We start from the raw sequence: 20,125 nt of genomic DNA on the forward strand, positions 1-20,125 counted from the left end.
GTAGTAGTTGGTAGGGGGGACTATTGAGGTTTGATCCAGCCTGACACTGAAGCACATGAAGTAGTTGGTAGGGGGGGACTATTGAGGTTTGATCTAGCCTGACACTGAAACACATGAAGTAGTTGGTAGGGGGGACTATTGAGGTTTGATCCAGCCTGACACTGAAACACATGGAGTAGCTGGTAGGGGGGGACTATTGAGGTTTGATCCAGCCTGACACTGAAACACATGTAGTAGTTGGTAGGGGGGACTATTGAGGTTTGATCCAGCCTGACACTGAAACACATGAAGTAGTTGGTAGGGGGACTATTGAGGTTTGATCCAGCCTGATACTGAAACACATGAAGTAGCTGGTAGGGGGGGACTATTGAGGTTTGATCCAGCCTGACACTCAAACACATGTAGTAGTTGGTAGGGGGACTATTGAGGTTTGATCTAGCCTGACACTGAAACACATGAAGTAGTTGGTAGGGGGGCTATTGAGGTTTGATCCAGCCTGACACTGAAACACATGGAGTAGTTGGTAGGGGGGACTATTGAGGTTTGATCCAGCCTGATACTGAAACACATGGAGTAGTTGGTAGGGGGGACTATTGAGGTTTGATCTAGCCTGACACTGAAACACATGAAGTAGTTGGTAGGGGGGACTATTGAGGTTTGATCCAGCCTGACACTGAAACACATGAAGTAGTTGGTAGGGGGACTATTGAGGTTTGATCCAGCCTGATACTGAAACACATGGAGTAGCTGGTAGGGGGGACTATTGAGGTTTGATCCAGCCTGACACTGAAACACATGTAGTAGTTGGTAGGGGGACTATTGAGGTTTGATCTAGCCTGACACTGAAACACATGAAGTAGTTGGTAGGGGGACTATTGAGGTTTGATCCAGCCTGACACTGAAACACATGGAGTAGCTGGTAGGGGGGGACTATTGAGGTTTGATCTAGCCTGACACTGAAACACATGAAGTAGTTGGTAGGGGGACTATTGAGGTTTGATCCAGCCTGATACTGAAACACATGAAGTAGCTGGTAGGGGGGACTATTGAGGGGGAAACATCTACTGCAATAGCAATAGTCTATTCCAACATGTTGTTGTCATAATAATAGTGTTTTCCACTTGAATTGTCTCATGTGAAGTCATTTCCCAAATGAATGTATAGTTTATATAAAGTAAAAACAAGCAGAAGTAGTTCTGGGTTTTTTAATAAATGACAAGAAAATTGAACCCAGATAAAGTAAACAGCCAAAACATGAAAGTGAGAAAATCTGGTACTTTCAGTATTTTATGCTGCACAACGGAAGTCAATCAGTGAACTATCAAAAGTCACACATGCTTTTGATGAGTTGACAGTTGTTTGTACCTTCCATTAACTGCTATAGGAGACTCAACAATTTGATGCATCGTTAGTTGTAGTAGTTGGCAAGTGTGTTTGTTCATGACGTGTATCCAGATGTGACTAAACACACATCCACTGACCTCTGTAATAACAACACAGACCCATGAGCATTCATTTGCTACATGGGATCTGTACATCATATATGCACTTCTCATCATGACCAAGGTGCGGACTAACCAACCCTTTCGAAAAATAATACAGTCACATTCAACATGTCAAAAAAGAAAAATCGCCAAAAGATTCAAGTCTTAGATGTTCATCCATAATCCTGCGAATGAAAAATTACTTTACTGACTGACGTGTAGTCATCTTTATCATCACCTTCATCTTTGCTGTTGACTACTTCCTCGAATGTTCCTGTCATACCATGTTCATACCTGTGAAAGGAAACAAAGGTAATGCATGAAACTGTCTTTTTTAATTGTTGCAAAACATTAGTTTTTCAGCACATTTACTAAATCCAAAAGACTCCTGTTACTCAGAGCATTTGCTATGTTGGCAGGTAGAGCCTTTAACAGCATATTATCTTAGGCTTTATGCTAAGATGGTAAGCCCTTTAACATTTTAACAAACACCTGTAATCTTCAGAAATGTAACAAACACTTTTAGCATCATTATGTTCAGTAACAATGGCAACCTCACCAGGAATGCAATGCTCTTTTCCATACAGTCTCATCATGAGGCAAAAATGCTGACTTGGCACTTTCTCTTTGTGTAAGGTTCCTCGACAGTTCTTTGGCAACTGTTATTACTGGGTAGGCTGGAAGCTGTGACAAAGCATGCACAAGCTTTATAGAATTGGGATTTATCTAGTATTCTAAACCAAGTGCTTTTGGTGGGCATATTGTGAAAATATTGTGATATCATGCAAAATATACTATTAATGTTGAATTTTTTAAAAATTTGAAATAATGGATGACCTAAATATTTTGTCCTTCATTCACCATATTCAGCAAAACCAAAAAATCCTCTGGGCAACACTCAGTTCACAAAATACTGTGAATACTGTGAATATATTTCAGCTGCATGACGGCAGTCTGTAAACATTAGAGTTTGGACTGAACAATACAGAGACTGACAAACAGACATGGGCATGGAAACTCAGATCATGTTTTATATGCTAGCTTTTGCCTTTTGCAGGCATACTGGCTATCGACCAGCTAGCACCATTTATATGTGGTTTTAACGATTTGCCCTACTGTTTCTTAACATAATAAAACAAATTGTATCTTGATGATTGATGTAATAGCCATTCACCGACGTTTCCTCTTGTTTACCGTTGCTGAGTGTGTTTCCCTGAATCGCAGTCAGCAGGAAGCGACGTAGTGTATGATGTGCTTTCTCAACAAAAATCAGATTCTGATTCCAGCGTCCCGTGAGCAACTGTCAGTTGGATACTAAGCACTATATAATTATTATTATTATTGTGATAACAAACAAGACCAGTTATCGCCATTTCTGAATTTTTTTATGCTAACCAAATGTGACATAAATTTGGCAATAAAATTATTGTTTAAAACCTTGACATACTGAATAAATTTCATAATTGGATTTTGTTTCAAAAAGAAAAGAAATTTAAAAGAACAAAACTGGCTCTCATTGTGAATGTTGACGAATGCTGATATGAGCTGATGGAAATATGGATATGTTGCCACATGATTGAACTTATCAAAGTTGACTTTCTGAGTAGATATTTGCAATTTTGGTAATGTTTGATTTCTCATGGGAAAAAAGTAGAGAATAAGGTGAAAATGTCCCCTCTGGTTATATTTTGTCTGTATCATATGTATTCTGTCTGTCAAGTACATGAAACAGAGATGAAAATTCAGGTCAATTCAAAGTTTATTGATTGAATTTTGGCATTATGGGTATGTTTAGACAAATTAAAATCTACAATTTTTATGGAGTGAACTGTAATATGTCATAGATACACAACACAACCAGGATGATATTCACTCAATCCTCATCATTTATGAAATTTCATGTCAACACACTAATGGTCACAAGACATCCCCCTGACGTGTTTGGGTCTAGTCTTCCCAGGGGATTCATATTCGTAATGTCGACAATGTAAAATCAGGGTCCGAAATTAATGCTTTGAGGTAGCAAATTTGCTATTTAAAATCTGTTTTGCTACCTTAAAGGAAAACACAGTAGCAACAACTTGCTACCTTTTGCAACACATGTCATATATGGCATTACACTTTCTCAGTACCTGCTACCTTTTATTGTTTCGTCAAACCACTAGTGAACAGGTGGTGGGGGAATGGAGACAGAATGAGGAGACCTATACAGTTCCATATGGTCAAAGACAGATTAACAGCAATAGGAAAGAATGCCGTTACGAGGTAAGGGATTTTGTTACCTTTTTTAAAACCAGGTCGCAAGTACTTGCTACAAACTAAAAAGGTTCATTTCGAACTCTGAAAATATTTACTGTGATTTTAAGTCGTGTAGCCTTTCGCCTTTTTGTTGTGTAAATACTACTGAAGTACTAGTCAAGCTGTCTGCGCAAGGGCTACAGACAGGTGTAAATGATAATGGGTACAAAGTGATAACTGGTCCCTAGCAAGTAGTATTTGTGCTTGCTGTTCTTGGGTTCAAATAAGACACCAAAACATGCCACAAAAACTTGCAAATCAACATTACCATTCCAGTACTCCCAGTGGAATCAGTCACTGGCACCGACACAAACTCTCCATGTTTCTCAGCAACAGTCATGTGACCTCTGCCAGGAGGAAGAGGGAAATGCTCAAAGATACTGCTCATTCTACCCTGTTATGGAGAAGAGGAAAAGGACAGTTCATGAAACCAATGAAGGAAGGACCCAATATTAGGCCTCTAGGCACAAAACAACACTGGGAAGAAATGAAGACTCAAAAAATGGACCTTCTGATTCAAACTTAGACGTCTTTTTCACAAGATCAATGATTTTAATCAAGTCAGCATGGTCACTAAGCTGTCAAAGAAAGGATGTCATCTGTTAGCAAAGAATCTACGACCTGCAGCACACTAAGTCATCAACACAGTGCATATAGTGTACTGAGACTCGATCCAAACTGTGAATCTTGAGATACTAAACCATGGAACTTCTGAATCGAAGTCAGTCTAAGTAAACTTAGTCTCAGTGTATTTCGTTACTCTCCACCACTGAGTCTAACAAAACCTAGTAGAAGGTCGTTTCACGTAACCTTTGAGCGACCAATGACCGTCTAATCAAACGCGAGACAGTTAAATAGATTTAACCAATCAGACAACAGCTTCTATTCAGGGATCGGGGGGACTTTCAAAATATTCAGTTCACTGACACAGATCTCTCTACAAACAAAAATCTGCATGTAACACAGTTATTTGACTTGCAGTATATATGCTTTGGGCTTTCTGTTGACATGGTTACCATTAACAAACATTTCCGAAAGATAACATCCTTGTATATTGCACAAAACACTATTTTCAGCGACTGTTTACTCACCGTTGTCATGGTTGTATGTACGCCCTGTGCATCACCCGGAAGCGAATGTACGCTAGATAGAATCGTTCGGGTATGAACCTTTTCGAGATAAAAAGTTCAAAAGGTATGTGCAAATGTGCACTTCCACAATTTGGTAAGCTGTGTTCTGATTGGTCAATCTCAAAGGTTACCTGATGCGACCTCCCATAAGGCTTTGTTAGACTCAGTAGTGGAGTGTAACAAAATGTACTGAGGATAAGTTTACTAAGACTAGAATCGAAGTCAGATGCCTTGACCACTGAAAAGATTTCCCCCCTGTAACTCCCATTTATTTATAATCATTCTATGTCTAGTAATAGATGGTTGTATAAAAAGCATACACAAAACCTAACCCTAATCCTAACCCTAAAGCTTAACAATGTTAAATCTAAACCCTAACCTTTGGAAAAAATAACCATAGTTAGAATGCAGTTTGCAAGGCGCAGCATCTTCACGATACTTAGGGTTAGGATTAAGGGTTAGGATTAAGGGTTAATTTCGGGTTAGGGTTGGGACCCTTTACGATCCTTATGGTTAGGGTCCCTTTATGATCCTTAGGGATCTGGGTTAGGCACCCTTTACGATCTCTAGGGTTTGGGGTTAGGGTTAGGGGCGGAGCAGTAATTAATCTGAAAAAGTGCGCTCCTTAAAATACAGTACTCCCATAACCATAATACAGAGAGGGTTAGGATAATGTTAACCATGACTAACCCAGACATAGATGTCTTTTGCACGAGATCAACCATACAATCATTTCAAGTGAGGGTTACGGGTGGAACCTTCGCCGACTGGATGATCTATACATGTCCACATCTTGACAAAGTGACATGGGCCCTACAGTCAACAAATGATGGATTACAAATTTGACATTTCATCTGGTCGAGACTGATAAGGCGTTCAGATTATGGTTTACACAGAAAATGTAAACAAGTAATTGCACATCAAATGTCGACCTAGTTCAGCTAGCTAACCGTCGGTGTGTGCCTTGGCAGGAACACGACGTTTAGCTAGCTGAACTAATGTGGACCAGACACAGTACTCATAGATGGCTTACCGGCTTTGACAGACAGGCTCATCAGCTGTTGATAAATCACTTTCGTCGTGTACCATAACCTTCGTGCAGGTGCTTGAAATCTCGCGCTTCCGTCATCGATAATATTATTGCGCTTGTTTTCGTCAACTAATCATTTACTTGGCGGTGTCATGCTAGTATTCTGTTTCAGCTGCGTACCCCTACTTATAATATAACTACTTATATACATTTCGCATGGATTCTCATTGTCAAGTCAGGTCTTACATGTCACACACATAAGAACTATATTTTTCACTGGGTTGAAGCTGACCGAGGAATAACAATAATACTATTTCCGGTGCGTTATTCGTTTCGTTTCTGTTCCAGCTCATCACACCCGTCAGATTGTAGAGGAACCGTCTGCTAACATGTTAGCGTTTCTGATATTTGCAGCAACATTTGTGGTTGGACTGATAATTGCCGTTATTTATATATCTCCGGTAAGTGATATGCACAGTTGCGATTTAGTTGCCAAAACATGAAACGTGTTTTTTTCACCCTGGAATGCTCAGGTGACGTTTATCAAGTTACTCCTCTCATTTATCTCATGTGTGCACGCACAACTTAGCTATTAGGTATGGTCTTACTGATTTACTGTGCTTAATCATGTTATTTACTAGGCTGGTTGTCCGAGTCAACAATAAAAATAGTTTGCTTGTGAATTGTTGTGGGTTTAAAGTTGTTTAACAGTAGATCAGAGAGATTACAGAGAACATAAGCCTTTAGATCAGCTTTTCAAGCCTTTAGTATTTTGAAGTATTAAAATTGATTGTTCATAATAGCATTTATAATTTCACAATCTTACTTCTTTCAAAATAAACGAATGGCACGATCAACATCTGAGAGGAATTATTAAGGCTAATGAACAACATTTCCGTTTATGGTGTCCTGACCACCACACTCTTTGATGATACTCCTATAAGTATTATGATTCTTCATACGCTGACAGGTTCCATGTCCTACTATACAGTTATATGGATAAAAGGATGGTGCACAGATGAACTATACTGACTCCACATCATCTCTATGCCCTATCACCACATGAACATAATGTTTTCTTTATCAGTTTACCAAAATATGTCAAGTCAAATTAGACATGTTTGAGCTTATGGCTAATTGTATCCTATCTAGCAGAAGATGATTTAAATGATTATTTACCAAATCTTTGTAGGTCTGTATAGTTGTTTTATACTTTGTTTCAGAAAAGTTCAGCCAAAGGCACGACAGTGCCTGGTCTGTCTCCAACCACAACAGAGTATGTATATAGAGGATACTAAACGATAACACTATGCCCCTAGCATTTTCAATCGATACTAACCTTCCGTGTAATACCATTTTCATTAAATGAGGTAATGATTTGGTATCAAGCTAGCAAAAGCTAAGTTGATACTAAATCTTTCACAAGTTAAATAGAAATGGTATTTTACAGAAGCGAGTTTAGTATTCTGTTTATTTCTCTCCATTGCAAATTGATAGAAACTGCAACTACACTGCCTACCGTGTGAGCACTTTTAGCTTTCCGCGAGTCAAGCAGGGCCTAGTATCATTGCGACAGCAGCATTCGTTGTGTGATGTCAGGATTGTGAATGATGATGACGTCCTACATCTAGCGATATTACACTTGTGTATTATTGTCATAAAAATACTACACTGCAGTATCTTCCACAGGAGAGTAATAAATTCTATTCTTTACCAATCTATGTGACATGAATAGTCACACAATGAAATAAAGTTGTATTCCACTTTTTGTATGAACAGACATGTAATACTAGAAGAAAGCAAGTTCAGTCAGAGATTGATTTGTTCTCTGAGATCCTAAGTTCACTCCTAAGCCTGTCACCTCAGTTAGAAAACATCTTGTTTGGTTTGTGTGTGTGCTTGCGAGTGTGTAGAAAACAAACATATGAACTTGTTATGATATGCTGTTAGCAGCCCTGGCAGGTTACATTATGGCTAGAGAAGGTTTGTCATATCTAATTTTGATATCATTTCTTTACTTCTAATTTACAGCTAATATTGACTAAAAACCCTTTGAACAAAAATACAATATAGAAAATGAAGCTTAAATTTTGCGTCACCTTTTGTTTCCACCAATTAATTTCTTGAAAATTCATATAATGAAGAATGTGCTTGATTCAAAATAGATAAAAACAGCATATCCTCGGACATGTTATGATGTTCCCTTGATGAGCTGTGTATTGTTGACAGAGATGGCAACATCGCTGACATTAATAGGGCCGGCAGCTTGCATGAGTTCTTGATGGATCTTCACAAGCAGTTTGGTCCCATCGCTTCCTTCTGGATGGGACCACAACTTGTCGTTAGCATCGGATCTGCTGAACTGTTCAAGCAACACCAGAATGTGTTTGACCGACCTCGTGAGTAGCCTGAATGATATTTTAGCTCTGGTGACTGACATTTAAAGAGTGTGAACATTCTTATGTGTTGTCTGTCTGTGGATAACTTTTACATTTCTGACATGATTCAGCCACATTTGTGGCATGTGGAACTGATACTTCTTTCAACACATACTCAGTATTGTGAAAAGGTAATTATGTTTGCTCTTTCACATTTTGGAATCATGCAGTTACTGTAAATCATGAAATTAATGCGTCATGAATTTAATGCGATTGCAAAGGTCTTGTCTAAAATGCGCCATGAAATTAATGCGAGCTCAGGAAGCTGTTTTGATCAGAAAATGCGACACCCTGATTCTTTGATGTTCATTTTCTTTTCATTTCTTATTACCACACACTAGTGACCTGAATTGAGCTTGTTATGCATTGAATGGAATGGAGCTGATGATGTTTTGATTACGCTGCCATGTTTAATCACATGATTGCTTGCTACTACTTGCCTTATGACAACAATTATAAATGTAATCCAACTTGAAAGACTTCTGTTGAAAGGATTTACTCAAATTAATTTGAGGTGACACATGTTAACATATAAAAAACCTCGGTAATTGTGCAATGTCACAATGGCAAAATCATGCTGAAGTTCGTTACCATGACCAAGCGCCAGCCTGTTGGACTTCCAGACCCCGCGACAGCCAGGACACCTGAAAAAGCCTCGCGAATGGAGTCGGACAACAAAGAAATCATGCAGATATCAGAGTACAATCCCGATGCCGTTACATCTCGCAGAGGTGTGAAGAGGAAAAGAATCAACAACCACTATTCACCGGAGACAGAGCCAAGATTGCCACGTATGCAGTGGACCATGGCAACACACGTGCAGTGAAGCACTTTAGTAAGGTGTTAGACGCTAGTTTAGGGGAAAGTACCGTTCGTGTTATGAAGAAAGCTTACATTGTTGCAAAGAGTAAAGCTGATGAAGACATCACCAAACTCAGCCATAAGTCACGTGGCCGTCCATTACTGCTAGGGGAGTTGGACCGACTTGTATATGAACACGTGAAGGAGATCAGAGCGGCGGGTGGAATTTTCAATCGAAACATCATTTTGGCTACGTTTAGGGGCATAGTGTTACATGAGAGCCGTACTTTGCTTGAAGAAAATGGGGGTCCCATTAAGCTAGACCGATCGTGGTTGAATTAATTCCTAAATCGCTACAAGTTTGTGAAAAGGAAGGCCACTAAAGCAGCCAGGAAACTCCCAAATGATTTTGACGAAAGGAAGGAAGAGTTCATCAAAGCGGTGGGGGAGACAGTCAAGTCAAAGTCAATTCCAGCCGACCTTGTCATAAACTTTGACCAGACCGGTGTCAAAATTGTGCCAGTGTCAGGCTGGGCGTTAACACAACAGGGTGCAAAACAAGTGGACATAGTCGGAGTGGAAGACAAACGGGAAATCACCCTGGTACTCGGCAGTTCCGCTTCAGGGATCTATTATTTATTGTTACTATTTATTTACCAGGGTACCACAAACAAGTGTCAGGCCAGTCACAACTTTCCAGAGGAGTGGCACGTGACTCATTCAGCCAATCATTGGAGCACAGAGGAAACTATGCTTACCTACATAGACAATGTGTTAATAACATACGCAAAGAAAGTTAAAAAATATCTTGGACTTGGAGTGAGACAAAAGTCGTTACTGATATGATGTCTTCACAGCCCACAGGTGTGAAAATGTCCTGGATCGATTGAAGAAAAAACATTTTGAAGTACAGTTTGTGTCTGCAGGATGCACGGGAGTGTTACAGCCCGTGGATTTGTCGGTGAATGGTGAATTCAAGGTGGCCCTGAAGAACCACTTTATTAATTGGTACGCCAACAAAGTGTCAGACAATTTGACAGGTTCCAAAAAGGACACACATGTGGATTTATGAATAAGTGTGATGAAGCCTCTACATGCCAAATGGATGGAGGCCGCGATTACAAAGGTGAGCAAAGATCGCTAAACGATCCTGCGTAGCTGGAGAATGTCCGGTCTGGCTGATGTGCTTCAATGACTTTGAGTAATTGACAGTGATTATTGTAACCAGTGATAACTGACTTGTGATACCTGTAATGAGGAAGTGACCTGTATTGACTGGTGTAGTGTGTAGTGTCAACACTTCTGCTTAGTGACAAAATTTGCCGATGAATAATTTCAATCGGTATTAAGTAGTGTCAATGAAACGAGCGCTTGATTGTCAATTAATGTTATACAAGATGTCTAAATTGTTGTTTCATTCTGTATTGATTGTATTGAAGACAATAAAACCTGATAAAGACAAGAAGAGATATCCGTTTTCTGATGTTTATTCAAAAGTACACCCCCAGGCTGAAATGCGTCATTTTGATAATACGACACATGTACAGACCCATTTTCCGCATTAGGAATCTGCTCGCATTAATTTCATGATTTACATTAACAAAGCAGAATATGTTTCTTCTTCAAGATATACCTTTCAAGTTGCTGACATTTCTCCTTTGACATACATATAAAAAGATTGTGAGAAATGTCATAGCTATTGATGTTACTTGTTCTGCAAGTGAGATTTCAGGAGTGATCATCCAGTGATATGTTAAAGGTCACATGCAACCTACAACACAACTTTGCAGATTCTGATACCTTTAGGTATGCACTTACCAAAACAAATCATGAAAAGTGCCAATTCAGTCTATAAAGTTGAAAAAAAACACAATGAAAAAAAGCCTGCGAAATCAGAGTTCAAACGATTCACTAAATTCCCCCCAGCGCTGGGGGAATAGACAGCTTCAATCATTGACCACATGCAATTTGAACTTAACACCTATCAGGCTATACACCATACACAAAATAAATTGATTTATGACTTGTGCACCTGAGTCCAGTTTCTGCCACATTATGTAATTAGACAGGTGTGATACTTGTACACATGACATGTTTTTATGTCTGTGGGTTGCAAACAAACTACATCCATTTTTTCGGATGACTGGATTTGACGGAAACTGGTGCAAACTCTTTCAAGTCCTGCTTTGTACTTGGACGAATGACACTTTACAGTCACAGTAGTTCACCATCTCTGCTGAGATGATTTTTAATTTGATCGAACTCAGATTCAGAGAATGTGTATTTACAAAACCCAACATGTCTATATACATTCTCTAGGAATAACAACTTCTTCTAGTGTAAATGATTTTGTTTGACAACGGTATATGAATCCATACTGAAATGATGCATTAGGTACAATAAGAGAAGTTGTTATCCATACAGAATCTTACTTTCTTGTGACTAGCCATACTTACAAAAGGCCAATCAAACAGAAAATCTTTCTGTACACACAATGAGCCCCCAGCGTATCAGCAAATGAACCAGCCAATCAGAAATTGTTGTTACCCTTGAGTGCACAGCCACCCGCTATGACTGGGTTCAGTCTCCCGAGGACTTTGTTTCGAGGGAAGTAAGCCCCAGTACAAAATATTGCACTTTTGAATCGCAATTGTACGCTTATAATTTTGTTTATTTGTTTTTTAACAGGCAGCAATGTATATTAGATGTCATGAATAAGTGATAATTGTGTTTTAATTATGTTTGATTTTTTGTTGCATGTGACCTTTAAAAGGAATGTGTGTCAGCATCTTCATTCAGTATAGACAAGGAGCAATGGAGGTAGCTTAGTGGTTATGATGTTTGCTCATCACAGGTCAGTGCGCCACCTGGGTACAATGTGTGAGGCCCATTTCTGGTGAGTCCTATCATGACATTGATAGGCATCATAACACTAAACTGATGCTCATTATAGACATATTCTTTTCTACTGACAACTGGAGAGTGAGTAACTTTAGTTTTACGCTTCACTCAGCAATATGCCAGCTTTATGGCGGCAGTCTGTAAATAATCAAATCTGGACCAGACAGTCCAGTGCTCAACAGCCTGAGCATTGATCTGCATGATTGGGAACCAACGACATGTCAACCAAATCAGTGTCTGACCTCATGATGTCACCTGTTACGACAATCATGGGTTATTGATAAAAATACATTCACAGGTCGGAGCGTGTGCGAGTGAATGAATTCAGTTTTAAACCACACTCAGCAATATTATAGTTGTGTGGCAGGAGTCTAAATAATTCAGCATGTACCAGACAGTTCAGTGATTAACATTACAAGTATGAGTCTAGACAAATAGTAAATGATGATGTGTGAACCAAGTCAGTGAACCGAACCACATGTTAGTCACCTCTTTTGACAAGCCATGGTTGCTGAAGCTGACAAAAGTTTTAAAACATATAAAAATGTGTTTTGATAACAGATTACTTCGGTGAAATGGCATGTAAATTATTGAATCATTTTGGAGTGTCAATTTCTGAGCATACTCAATAATAGTGTTACTTTTTTCTTCACCCTAACCCTCGTTCAGTGTCTGTCATAAATAGCGGTGATGTAGCCATGTGGTTATAATGTTTGCTTATTATGCCAAAGGTATGATTTCTAACATGGGTACATATTTGGTGTCCCCTGCCGTGATATTCCTGCAATATTGCTAAAAACTAAACTCACTCATTCACTGACAATCAAACAATTTATCAAATGACAATTCATGTTAACTTAGTTATTGTATTTCTAGCGGAGCTGTTCCAGCTGCTTGAGCCTCTCATCGGAGCCAAGTGCATACAGTATGCCAATGGTAGTGATGGACGAGGTAGACGGGCAGTTTTTGATAAAAGTTTTTCCCATGAAGAACTGAAGATCTACTACCCTTGTCTGCAAAAGGTGAGATGTGAGATTAAACTGCAGTGCAACTATCAAGTAGCTCCCTTCGAAGAGGTTGTTAGATTAGAGGCACAGTTTTAGAGTAAATATGAAGTCTTTGGCACATGGTCATTACTTTACAGTCTCTTCATCTCCCATCACTGCTGTGGTGTGGTAGCTGAGCCTCTTGCCCTGGTGTGCGGAACGTTGATGAATTGATTGTGAAGAATGTAGTGATAGTTGTTGCCCTGCCTGTGCATGGTATCCACGGTAGCCTGCATCCTGGTATCTGAGTCCGCTGCCTGCATGGTGTAGTGCTTACTTAGAGCTTGTACTCAGAGAGTGGAGTAAGTTTAGTTTTATGCCGCACTCTGCAATATTCCGACTATAGGGCAGCGGTCTGTAAATAATCAAGTCTGGACGAAACAGTCAGCAACATGAGCGTCAATCTGCACAGTTAGGAACTGATGATGTGTGAACCAAGTCAGCAAGCCTGATCCCCCGATCCCGTTAGTCGCCTCTTACGACAAGCATAGTCGCCTTTTATGGCAAGCATGGGTTGCTAAAGGCCTATTCTACCCCGGGACCTTCACGGGTCCTCAGAGAGTGGAAGGCCTTGGGTCTGATCTCCGTCCGCATCACACCTAAAAATCAATAAAATATAGTTCTTGTTGGTCCCTATATGGCAGTCGACATTTATGTGTCCAACAAGGACTCGGGGCTTGGAGTCCACATAATGTGTATCATCTCACTCACTCACTCACTCACACTGTTTCAGGTGACTGACGATCTGGTCACCAAGTGGTCCTCTATGGTCAAGGAGGAGCACATTCCACTGGGCCAGTACATGTTTGCCTTTGCTATCAAGGCAGCACTGGTTACACTTCTCGGGGATTTCTTTGAAAATGACAAAGAAATCTTGACTATAAAGACCCACTATGACTTGGTAAGTTATCAAACTAATGTGTTAAGGAAAACATAAACATTTTGAAATGTTGTGAAAGTTCAAACATTTGAAGTACAACTTTTTTGAGAGGCATTTAGAAGGTGGAGTAGTAAGGAAGGATGACAAGATGTGGATGAACAACTTCTTTATCGCTATGAGAGCGACGTTTTGGTGCAGGTTCTAACACCGTTATCAAGCAAGTAATGAACAGTATGAGGTAGGGGAGCAAGCATATATGCAGGATAGAGGATATGTTTGAACAGTTTGATAGGAAGCCAGACACAATAACAACACATGTGCTTGATAGGAACGTGACAGACGCAGCCTGTGGTGAAGCCTGTGGTATACATAAGCTGGGGATGTCAATAATGAGGACCTTTAATGAGTTGATAGGATGCAGGAGGTACGTAATAACCTTAGTCATGGTTGATTGATGGCTGAAGTCTTTTGATATGGATGTCTTCTTTGAGTTTCCTGAGCTTGAAGTCTTTGAGATTGGTTGCTAGGGTTTGGGTTCTGTCTCACTGGATGCTGTGGTGGGGACAGCCACTGAATTGTTACAGCCCTATGTCTTGCCTGATTAACAGATTCTTCCATATGGCTGATTTATTGTGCAAAGTAGTGTTTTGTCCAACCCCTTCTCGAGTTGTTCATGTGTGCCCAGTAAACATATTCACGTATTCAATTTACATATTTTTCCCTATCTTGTTTTTTTTACATATTTTTCCCTATCCTGACTCATGCTTATTAGGCTTACCTCCTCCCTCTTTGTGAATGATAGTGGAACACTTGAAATCCCTTAAAGTTCCCCATTCCTATTAAAAAGGACGTAAAATCACAGCAGCTGACATCCATTTTTGTTTTTATTATAATGATAATATGGACTCATATGTTCGGCTTAGCTCCACCCCAAAAGTATGCTCAAAGCTGTAGCAGTGTGCATACATGTAATCACTTAGGTCTGTGTGCGTACATGTATCTGTTAATCACTTAGGTCTGTGTGCGTACACATATCAGTTAATCACTTAGGTCTGTGTGCGTGCATGTATCTGTTAATCACTTAGGTCTGTGTGCGTGCATGTATCTGTTAATCACTTAGGTCTGTGTGCGTACACGTATCTGTTAATCACTCAGGTCTGTGTGCGTACATGTATCTGTTAATCACTCAGGTCTGTGTGCGTGCATGTATCTGTTAATCACTTAGGTCTGTGTGCGTGCATGTATCTGTTAATCACTTAGGTCTGTGTGCGTACATGTATCTGTTAATCACTTAGGTCTCTGTGCGTACATGTATCTGTTAATCACTTAGGTCTGTGTGCGTACACATATCAGTTAATCACTTAGGTCTGTGTGCGTACATGTTTCTGTTAATCACTTAGGTCTGTGTGCGTGCATGTATCTGTTAATCACTCAGGTCTGTGTGAGTACATGTATCTGTTAATCACTTAGGTCTGTGTGCGTACACGTATCTGTTAATCACTCAGGTCTGTGTGCGTACACGTATCTGTTAATCACTCAGGTCTGTGTGAGTACATGTATCTGTTAATCACTTAGGTCTGTGTGCGTACATGTATCTGTTAATCACTTAGGTCTGTGTGCGTGCATGTATCTGTTAATCACTTAGGTCTGTGTGCGTACATGTTTCTGTTAATCACTTAGGTCTGTGTGCGTACATGTATCTGTTAATCACTTAGGTCTGTGTGCGTACACGTATCTGTTAATCACTCAGGTCTGTGTGCGTGCATGTATCTGTTAATCACTTAGGTCTGTGTGCGTGCATGTATCTGTTAATCACTTAGGTCTGTGTGCGTGCATGTATCTGTTAATCACTCAGGTCTGTGTGCGTACATGTATCTGTTAATCACTCAGGTCTGTGTGCGTACATGTATCTGTTAATCACTCAGGTCTGTGTGAGTCCATGTATCTCTTAATCACTTAGGTCTGTGTGGGTACATGTATCTGTTAATCACTCAGGTCTGTGTGAGTCCATGTATCTCTTAATCACTTAGGTCTGTGTGCGTACATGTATCTGTTAATCACTTAGGTCTGTGTGCGTACACGTATCTGTTAATCACTCAGGTCTGTGTGCGTACATGTATCTGTTAATCACTCAGGTCTGTGTGCGTGCATGTATCTGTTAATCACTTAGGTCTGTGTGCGTGCATGTATCTGTTAATCACTTAGGTCTGTGTGCGTGCATGTATCTGTTAATCACTTAGGTCTGTGTGCATACATGTATCTGTTAATCACTCAGGTCTGTGTGCGTGCATGTATCTGTTAATCACTCAGGTCTGTGTGAGTACATGTATCTGTTAATCACTTAGGTCTGTGTGCGTGCATGTATCTGTTAATCACTTAGGTCTGTGTGCATACATGTACATGTTGTGTTGAGATAGGGTCAACACTATCAAATGTTGCTGATTGATCTCACAGGAGCAAAAACGCAACATTTCCGTCATCCACACTGGTCCTCAAGTTGTTTAATACTTTATTGAGAGCTGTGTCTGTACTGAATCCACTTCTGTAAGCTGACTGATACGTATCAAACAGGTCCTGAGAAAGAGGGTGATCCAGGAATCTTGTTTTAATTGCTTTCTCTAACTAGTCTAAGATCTTGGATAAAAATGTCAGATTTCATCTCTCCTGGTAACTTTGCAATTTGTTGCGATCATGATTGGATTTCTTAAAAAGCAGTTTAATAACATCAGTCCCACATGCACTACTATTTGTTCTTCCAGCATTCACTGTAAAATATGTGAGAATTTATCTGAAACAGAATTTATTCTTTGATTATTTTCTGTCCATAGACATGCGAAGGACAGAGTTTGAAGGACCACAAGTCATGTCTGGTAAAACTGGTGATGGCCCAGTAAATGTGTGTTAGTAACTGCTTCTGATGTTAATATTTCCAGAGAATCGCTGAACGTATCACCAAGCGGTGGAAACATTCAAGTTTAAGAAGGAGGGTTGTTGTAGTTAACTTCATTGCAGACGAAGAAACAGAGATGTACTTCGTCACAGAGGAAGACATCAGCACCCAGAATCCCACTGAAGTCGTATTCAAGCCCTTCTTCGAGATTCTTCAATGAGGAGATTATACCTCCGACTGAATCAGACGTCTTTATTGAGCCTCCGGTACTACTACTTGAGGTTATAGTTGTCAGCAAGACATGGCAGCAGACTACAACATCAGGATCTGCAGCTGTGACAACAGGATCCAAGCATCACTCTACAGAGGACCTCCAATCAATGTAGACATCTGGTACCAGAGATGGTAGCAAGAACAACGCTTCGCAGACACTATTAAAATCTGAAGAGGCCTCACCATTCTCAGGCACACCAGCAGACTTTGCAGAACTTCACCCTGGGGCTGTTTTTGAAGCAATTCACAGAGCAGATGATTACTTTGATGGAGCACTGCTTCACAGAAGAGCGAGCTGCTCAGAAGACTCCTTCGAAGGCAGTTGTTCTGTGTGAAGGAATGGCAGTCACGCACTCTCAAATGAAGAGGATGTCATGCACAAACGCTCACATTCACCAAGGTTTTCACTCCAACTAAGAAACCTGGAGGATTCTGTGTCTGTCCGCTCAGCTGTAGCAGTCCACGAAGGAGCATCCACGCATGTACAGCACTCCAGAGTCATTCTGAGGACACTACAGATCAAGGTACAGATCATCACTGTCAGACACAGATCTACATTGGAGCCAGCATATATCTTCAGGGGCATGTGTGCATGTATCGCAAACACATTTGCACAAGGAGGTTTGCTCTGTTTGGAGCATTCACGAAGGGACGACACCCGTCCACGGAAGGATTTGCACATGGATACAGACAGATATGGCTCTTCAGATCGGGGGATAACGAACAGTTTTTTGGATGAAGAAGGTGGTGTTGTCTTCTCAGACACAGAAGTAACTTCCTGGATCTGGATTTGATCTGGAAGGTATCTAAGGTATCGGATGAGGCTCCCACCTAGAGGTTGGTTGATGGAGACTCACCTTCCCACCCATCGAAACAATCTCTAAGGTCCCAAACAGTCTCAGTGCAGTCTTTAATAAAGCTATGAAGTAGTCAACATATCCGTCAGTTCAACGCCAGAAGATTCCCTCTTCACCATATGGAGCCCTTCATGAAAGAGGACCATTAGTTCCTTGGTGAGTTCTGAAACAGATCTTATAAAGTGGAGGATGAGGAGAGGGTGCAGCTGCTGCTAGATGTACCTTTAGGTTGGCTTGTTATAAACAAAGCACTTGTCTCACGATTCAAGAACCCCACTACGGAGGAGGATGGGATGATCCCTTCTGCTTTACTTACTCAGAAGGAGGATCAAGACTTCATCTCCAAGCATCTGGCATCTACATCAGAGGGACTCATTCTCTTAAGGAGACAAGGATTATTGTCGCCGTGCACATGGAGCGAGATTCATTTAGCTATTTACTTAGAGCCCCATGGTCGGTCTTCGGTGGACGAATTGAAGAAGTCGCCAGGAGTGTATCACATGAGTCAAGAGAGGTCATGATGAATAAGTTGACAGATACTTTGGCGAAGCATTATTTGACAGATGTGTCAGGGCTACTTAAATAAATCCAAGTCCTCAGGAGTCAAAAAAGCCAGGGACAAGAAATACTCCAGCTCCAAAAGCAAATAGGTTCTTCGTGTCACTCTTCTGGGAAGAGGAGGCCTTCTAAAGAGGCCATCCCTCCAGAGGTGCCAGTGTGGGAAGGGCTGAAGATCAGGTTTGAATTAACTGGAATCTTCCACCCCCAGCCATTCCCATATAACCGTCAACAGTGGGTGGATGTCTATAGCAGTACTAAAAAAATTGGAGAATTACACAGGATGTCTACATCTCACATATACTCTAGACAGGCTACAATTTACAGTTGAAAGCTACACCACTGCTGACAAGCGATACCGTCATCTTCAGCTACACAGATGATCAAGCAGAGAGTTAGTTGACACCATATAGCCACTACTGGAGAAAGGCGCCGTCAAGGAGATACATCAGAACCATCTCATGCTTGGCTTCTACTCCACAGTCTTGGTAGTACCGAAGACGATTTCCAAGGAGAAATTCAGGTTTGTCTACAAAATGAGAAATTTCAGCATGGTTTATCTCCTCAAACCTGAAAGATTCAAGATGATCCTAACGACATTTAAAAAATCAGAAACGAATGAATTACAGTATAAACAAGAATATAATCAATTGAAACATAAATATAGCAATTATAAATCCTTATTTACAGATGGGTCCAAGGACGGTGGCGCAGTTGCTTGTGCTACTGTCATTGGATCCAGAACAATATCTTCTAGATTACCAGACAATAGTTCTATTTTTACAGCAGAAGCTAACGCCATATTAACAGCTCTTAAATATATTCAAAGACACTCGAAACGTACACAGTATATAATATATTCCGACTCTCTTTCTTGCCTTCAGGCTATTAAAAGCATTTCTTGTAAACATCCACTTTTAATAGAAATTATTGAATTGTACAATAATCTTGCTACTGGCCAGTGCGACATCGTCCTTTGTTGGTTACCTAGTCACGTAGGCATTTCTGGTAACACAATGGCCGATCTTGCTGCTAAGGCGGCACTCAACAAATCTGTGACACCACTTCTTATTCCATACTCTGATTATAAAGCTACAATAAGATCTTATATCCGTGATCTGATGCAGAAGAAGTGGGACACCCAGGTAGGTATAAATAAATTACATGAAATAAAACCTTATATCGGTTATACTTACTTGGTTTGTCAGTGCAGATTTGAAGAGGTCATTATGCGACGATGTCGCATTGGCCATACGAGGTATACTCACGACTATCTATTAAAAGGTGAAGATCCTCCGTTTTGTATCCCTTGTGATGAAAGAATCACAGTCAAGCATGTCCTGCTTGACTGTGTGGAATATTCCATCACAAGGGATAAATATTTTAATTCAAAAACTTTGAAGAATCTCTTTAATACTTTTACTTCTCATTTAATTATTGCATTTTTAAAAGAACTAGATTTGCTAAATGAATTGTAAATATATAAATATTTTATGCTTGGAATTTCGAATTGGGAACTTAGAGTGTTAGTGGCTGTAT

At 40.2% G+C, this 20,125-nt stretch overlaps 2 protein-coding genes across 3 annotated transcripts in view; one reads left to right on the forward strand and one right to left on the reverse strand.

Moving 5' to 3' along the window:
* LOC137255214 (aladin-like) overlaps positions 1-6,065 on the reverse strand; it is a 53,575-nt gene extending 47,510 nt beyond the window's left edge. Inside the window, exons 1-4 of one of the 2 annotated variants that reach the window (XM_067792631.1) lie at positions 5,946-6,065; positions 4,051-4,176; positions 2,044-2,168; positions 1,723-1,778 (exon numbers count right to left, since the gene is read on the reverse strand). In XM_067792631.1, the coding sequence (XP_067648732.1) occupies positions 1,723-1,778; positions 2,044-2,168; positions 4,051-4,170 (301 nt within the window). In that variant the 5' untranslated portion in view covers positions 4,171-4,176; positions 5,946-6,065. Of the gene's footprint in view, positions 1-1,687; positions 1,779-2,043; positions 2,169-4,050; positions 4,177-5,945 lie in introns of those variants that run through there. The other variant, XM_067792632.1, reaches the window with a different exon arrangement.
* Positions 6,066-6,260: 195 nt separating this feature from the next.
* Positions 6,261-20,125, forward strand: part of LOC137255903 (cytochrome P450 20A1-like) — a 33,450-nt gene continuing 19,585 nt past the window's right edge. The window contains exons 1-5 of the mRNA XM_067793488.1: positions 6,261-6,403; positions 7,166-7,218; positions 8,172-8,341; positions 12,959-13,104; positions 13,862-14,029. Coding sequence (XP_067649589.1) covers positions 6,332-6,403; positions 7,166-7,218; positions 8,172-8,341; positions 12,959-13,104; positions 13,862-14,029 — 609 coding nt within the window. The 5' untranslated portion in view covers positions 6,261-6,331. The remainder of the gene's footprint in view (positions 6,404-7,165; positions 7,219-8,171; positions 8,342-12,958; positions 13,105-13,861; positions 14,030-20,125) is intronic.

Source organism: Haliotis asinina, chromosome 11 (assembly GCF_037392515.1).
Source record: "Haliotis asinina isolate JCU_RB_2024 chromosome 11, JCU_Hal_asi_v2, whole genome shotgun sequence".
In the NCBI taxonomy this organism is placed as follows: domain Eukaryota; kingdom Metazoa; phylum Mollusca; class Gastropoda; order Lepetellida; family Haliotidae; genus Haliotis; species Haliotis asinina.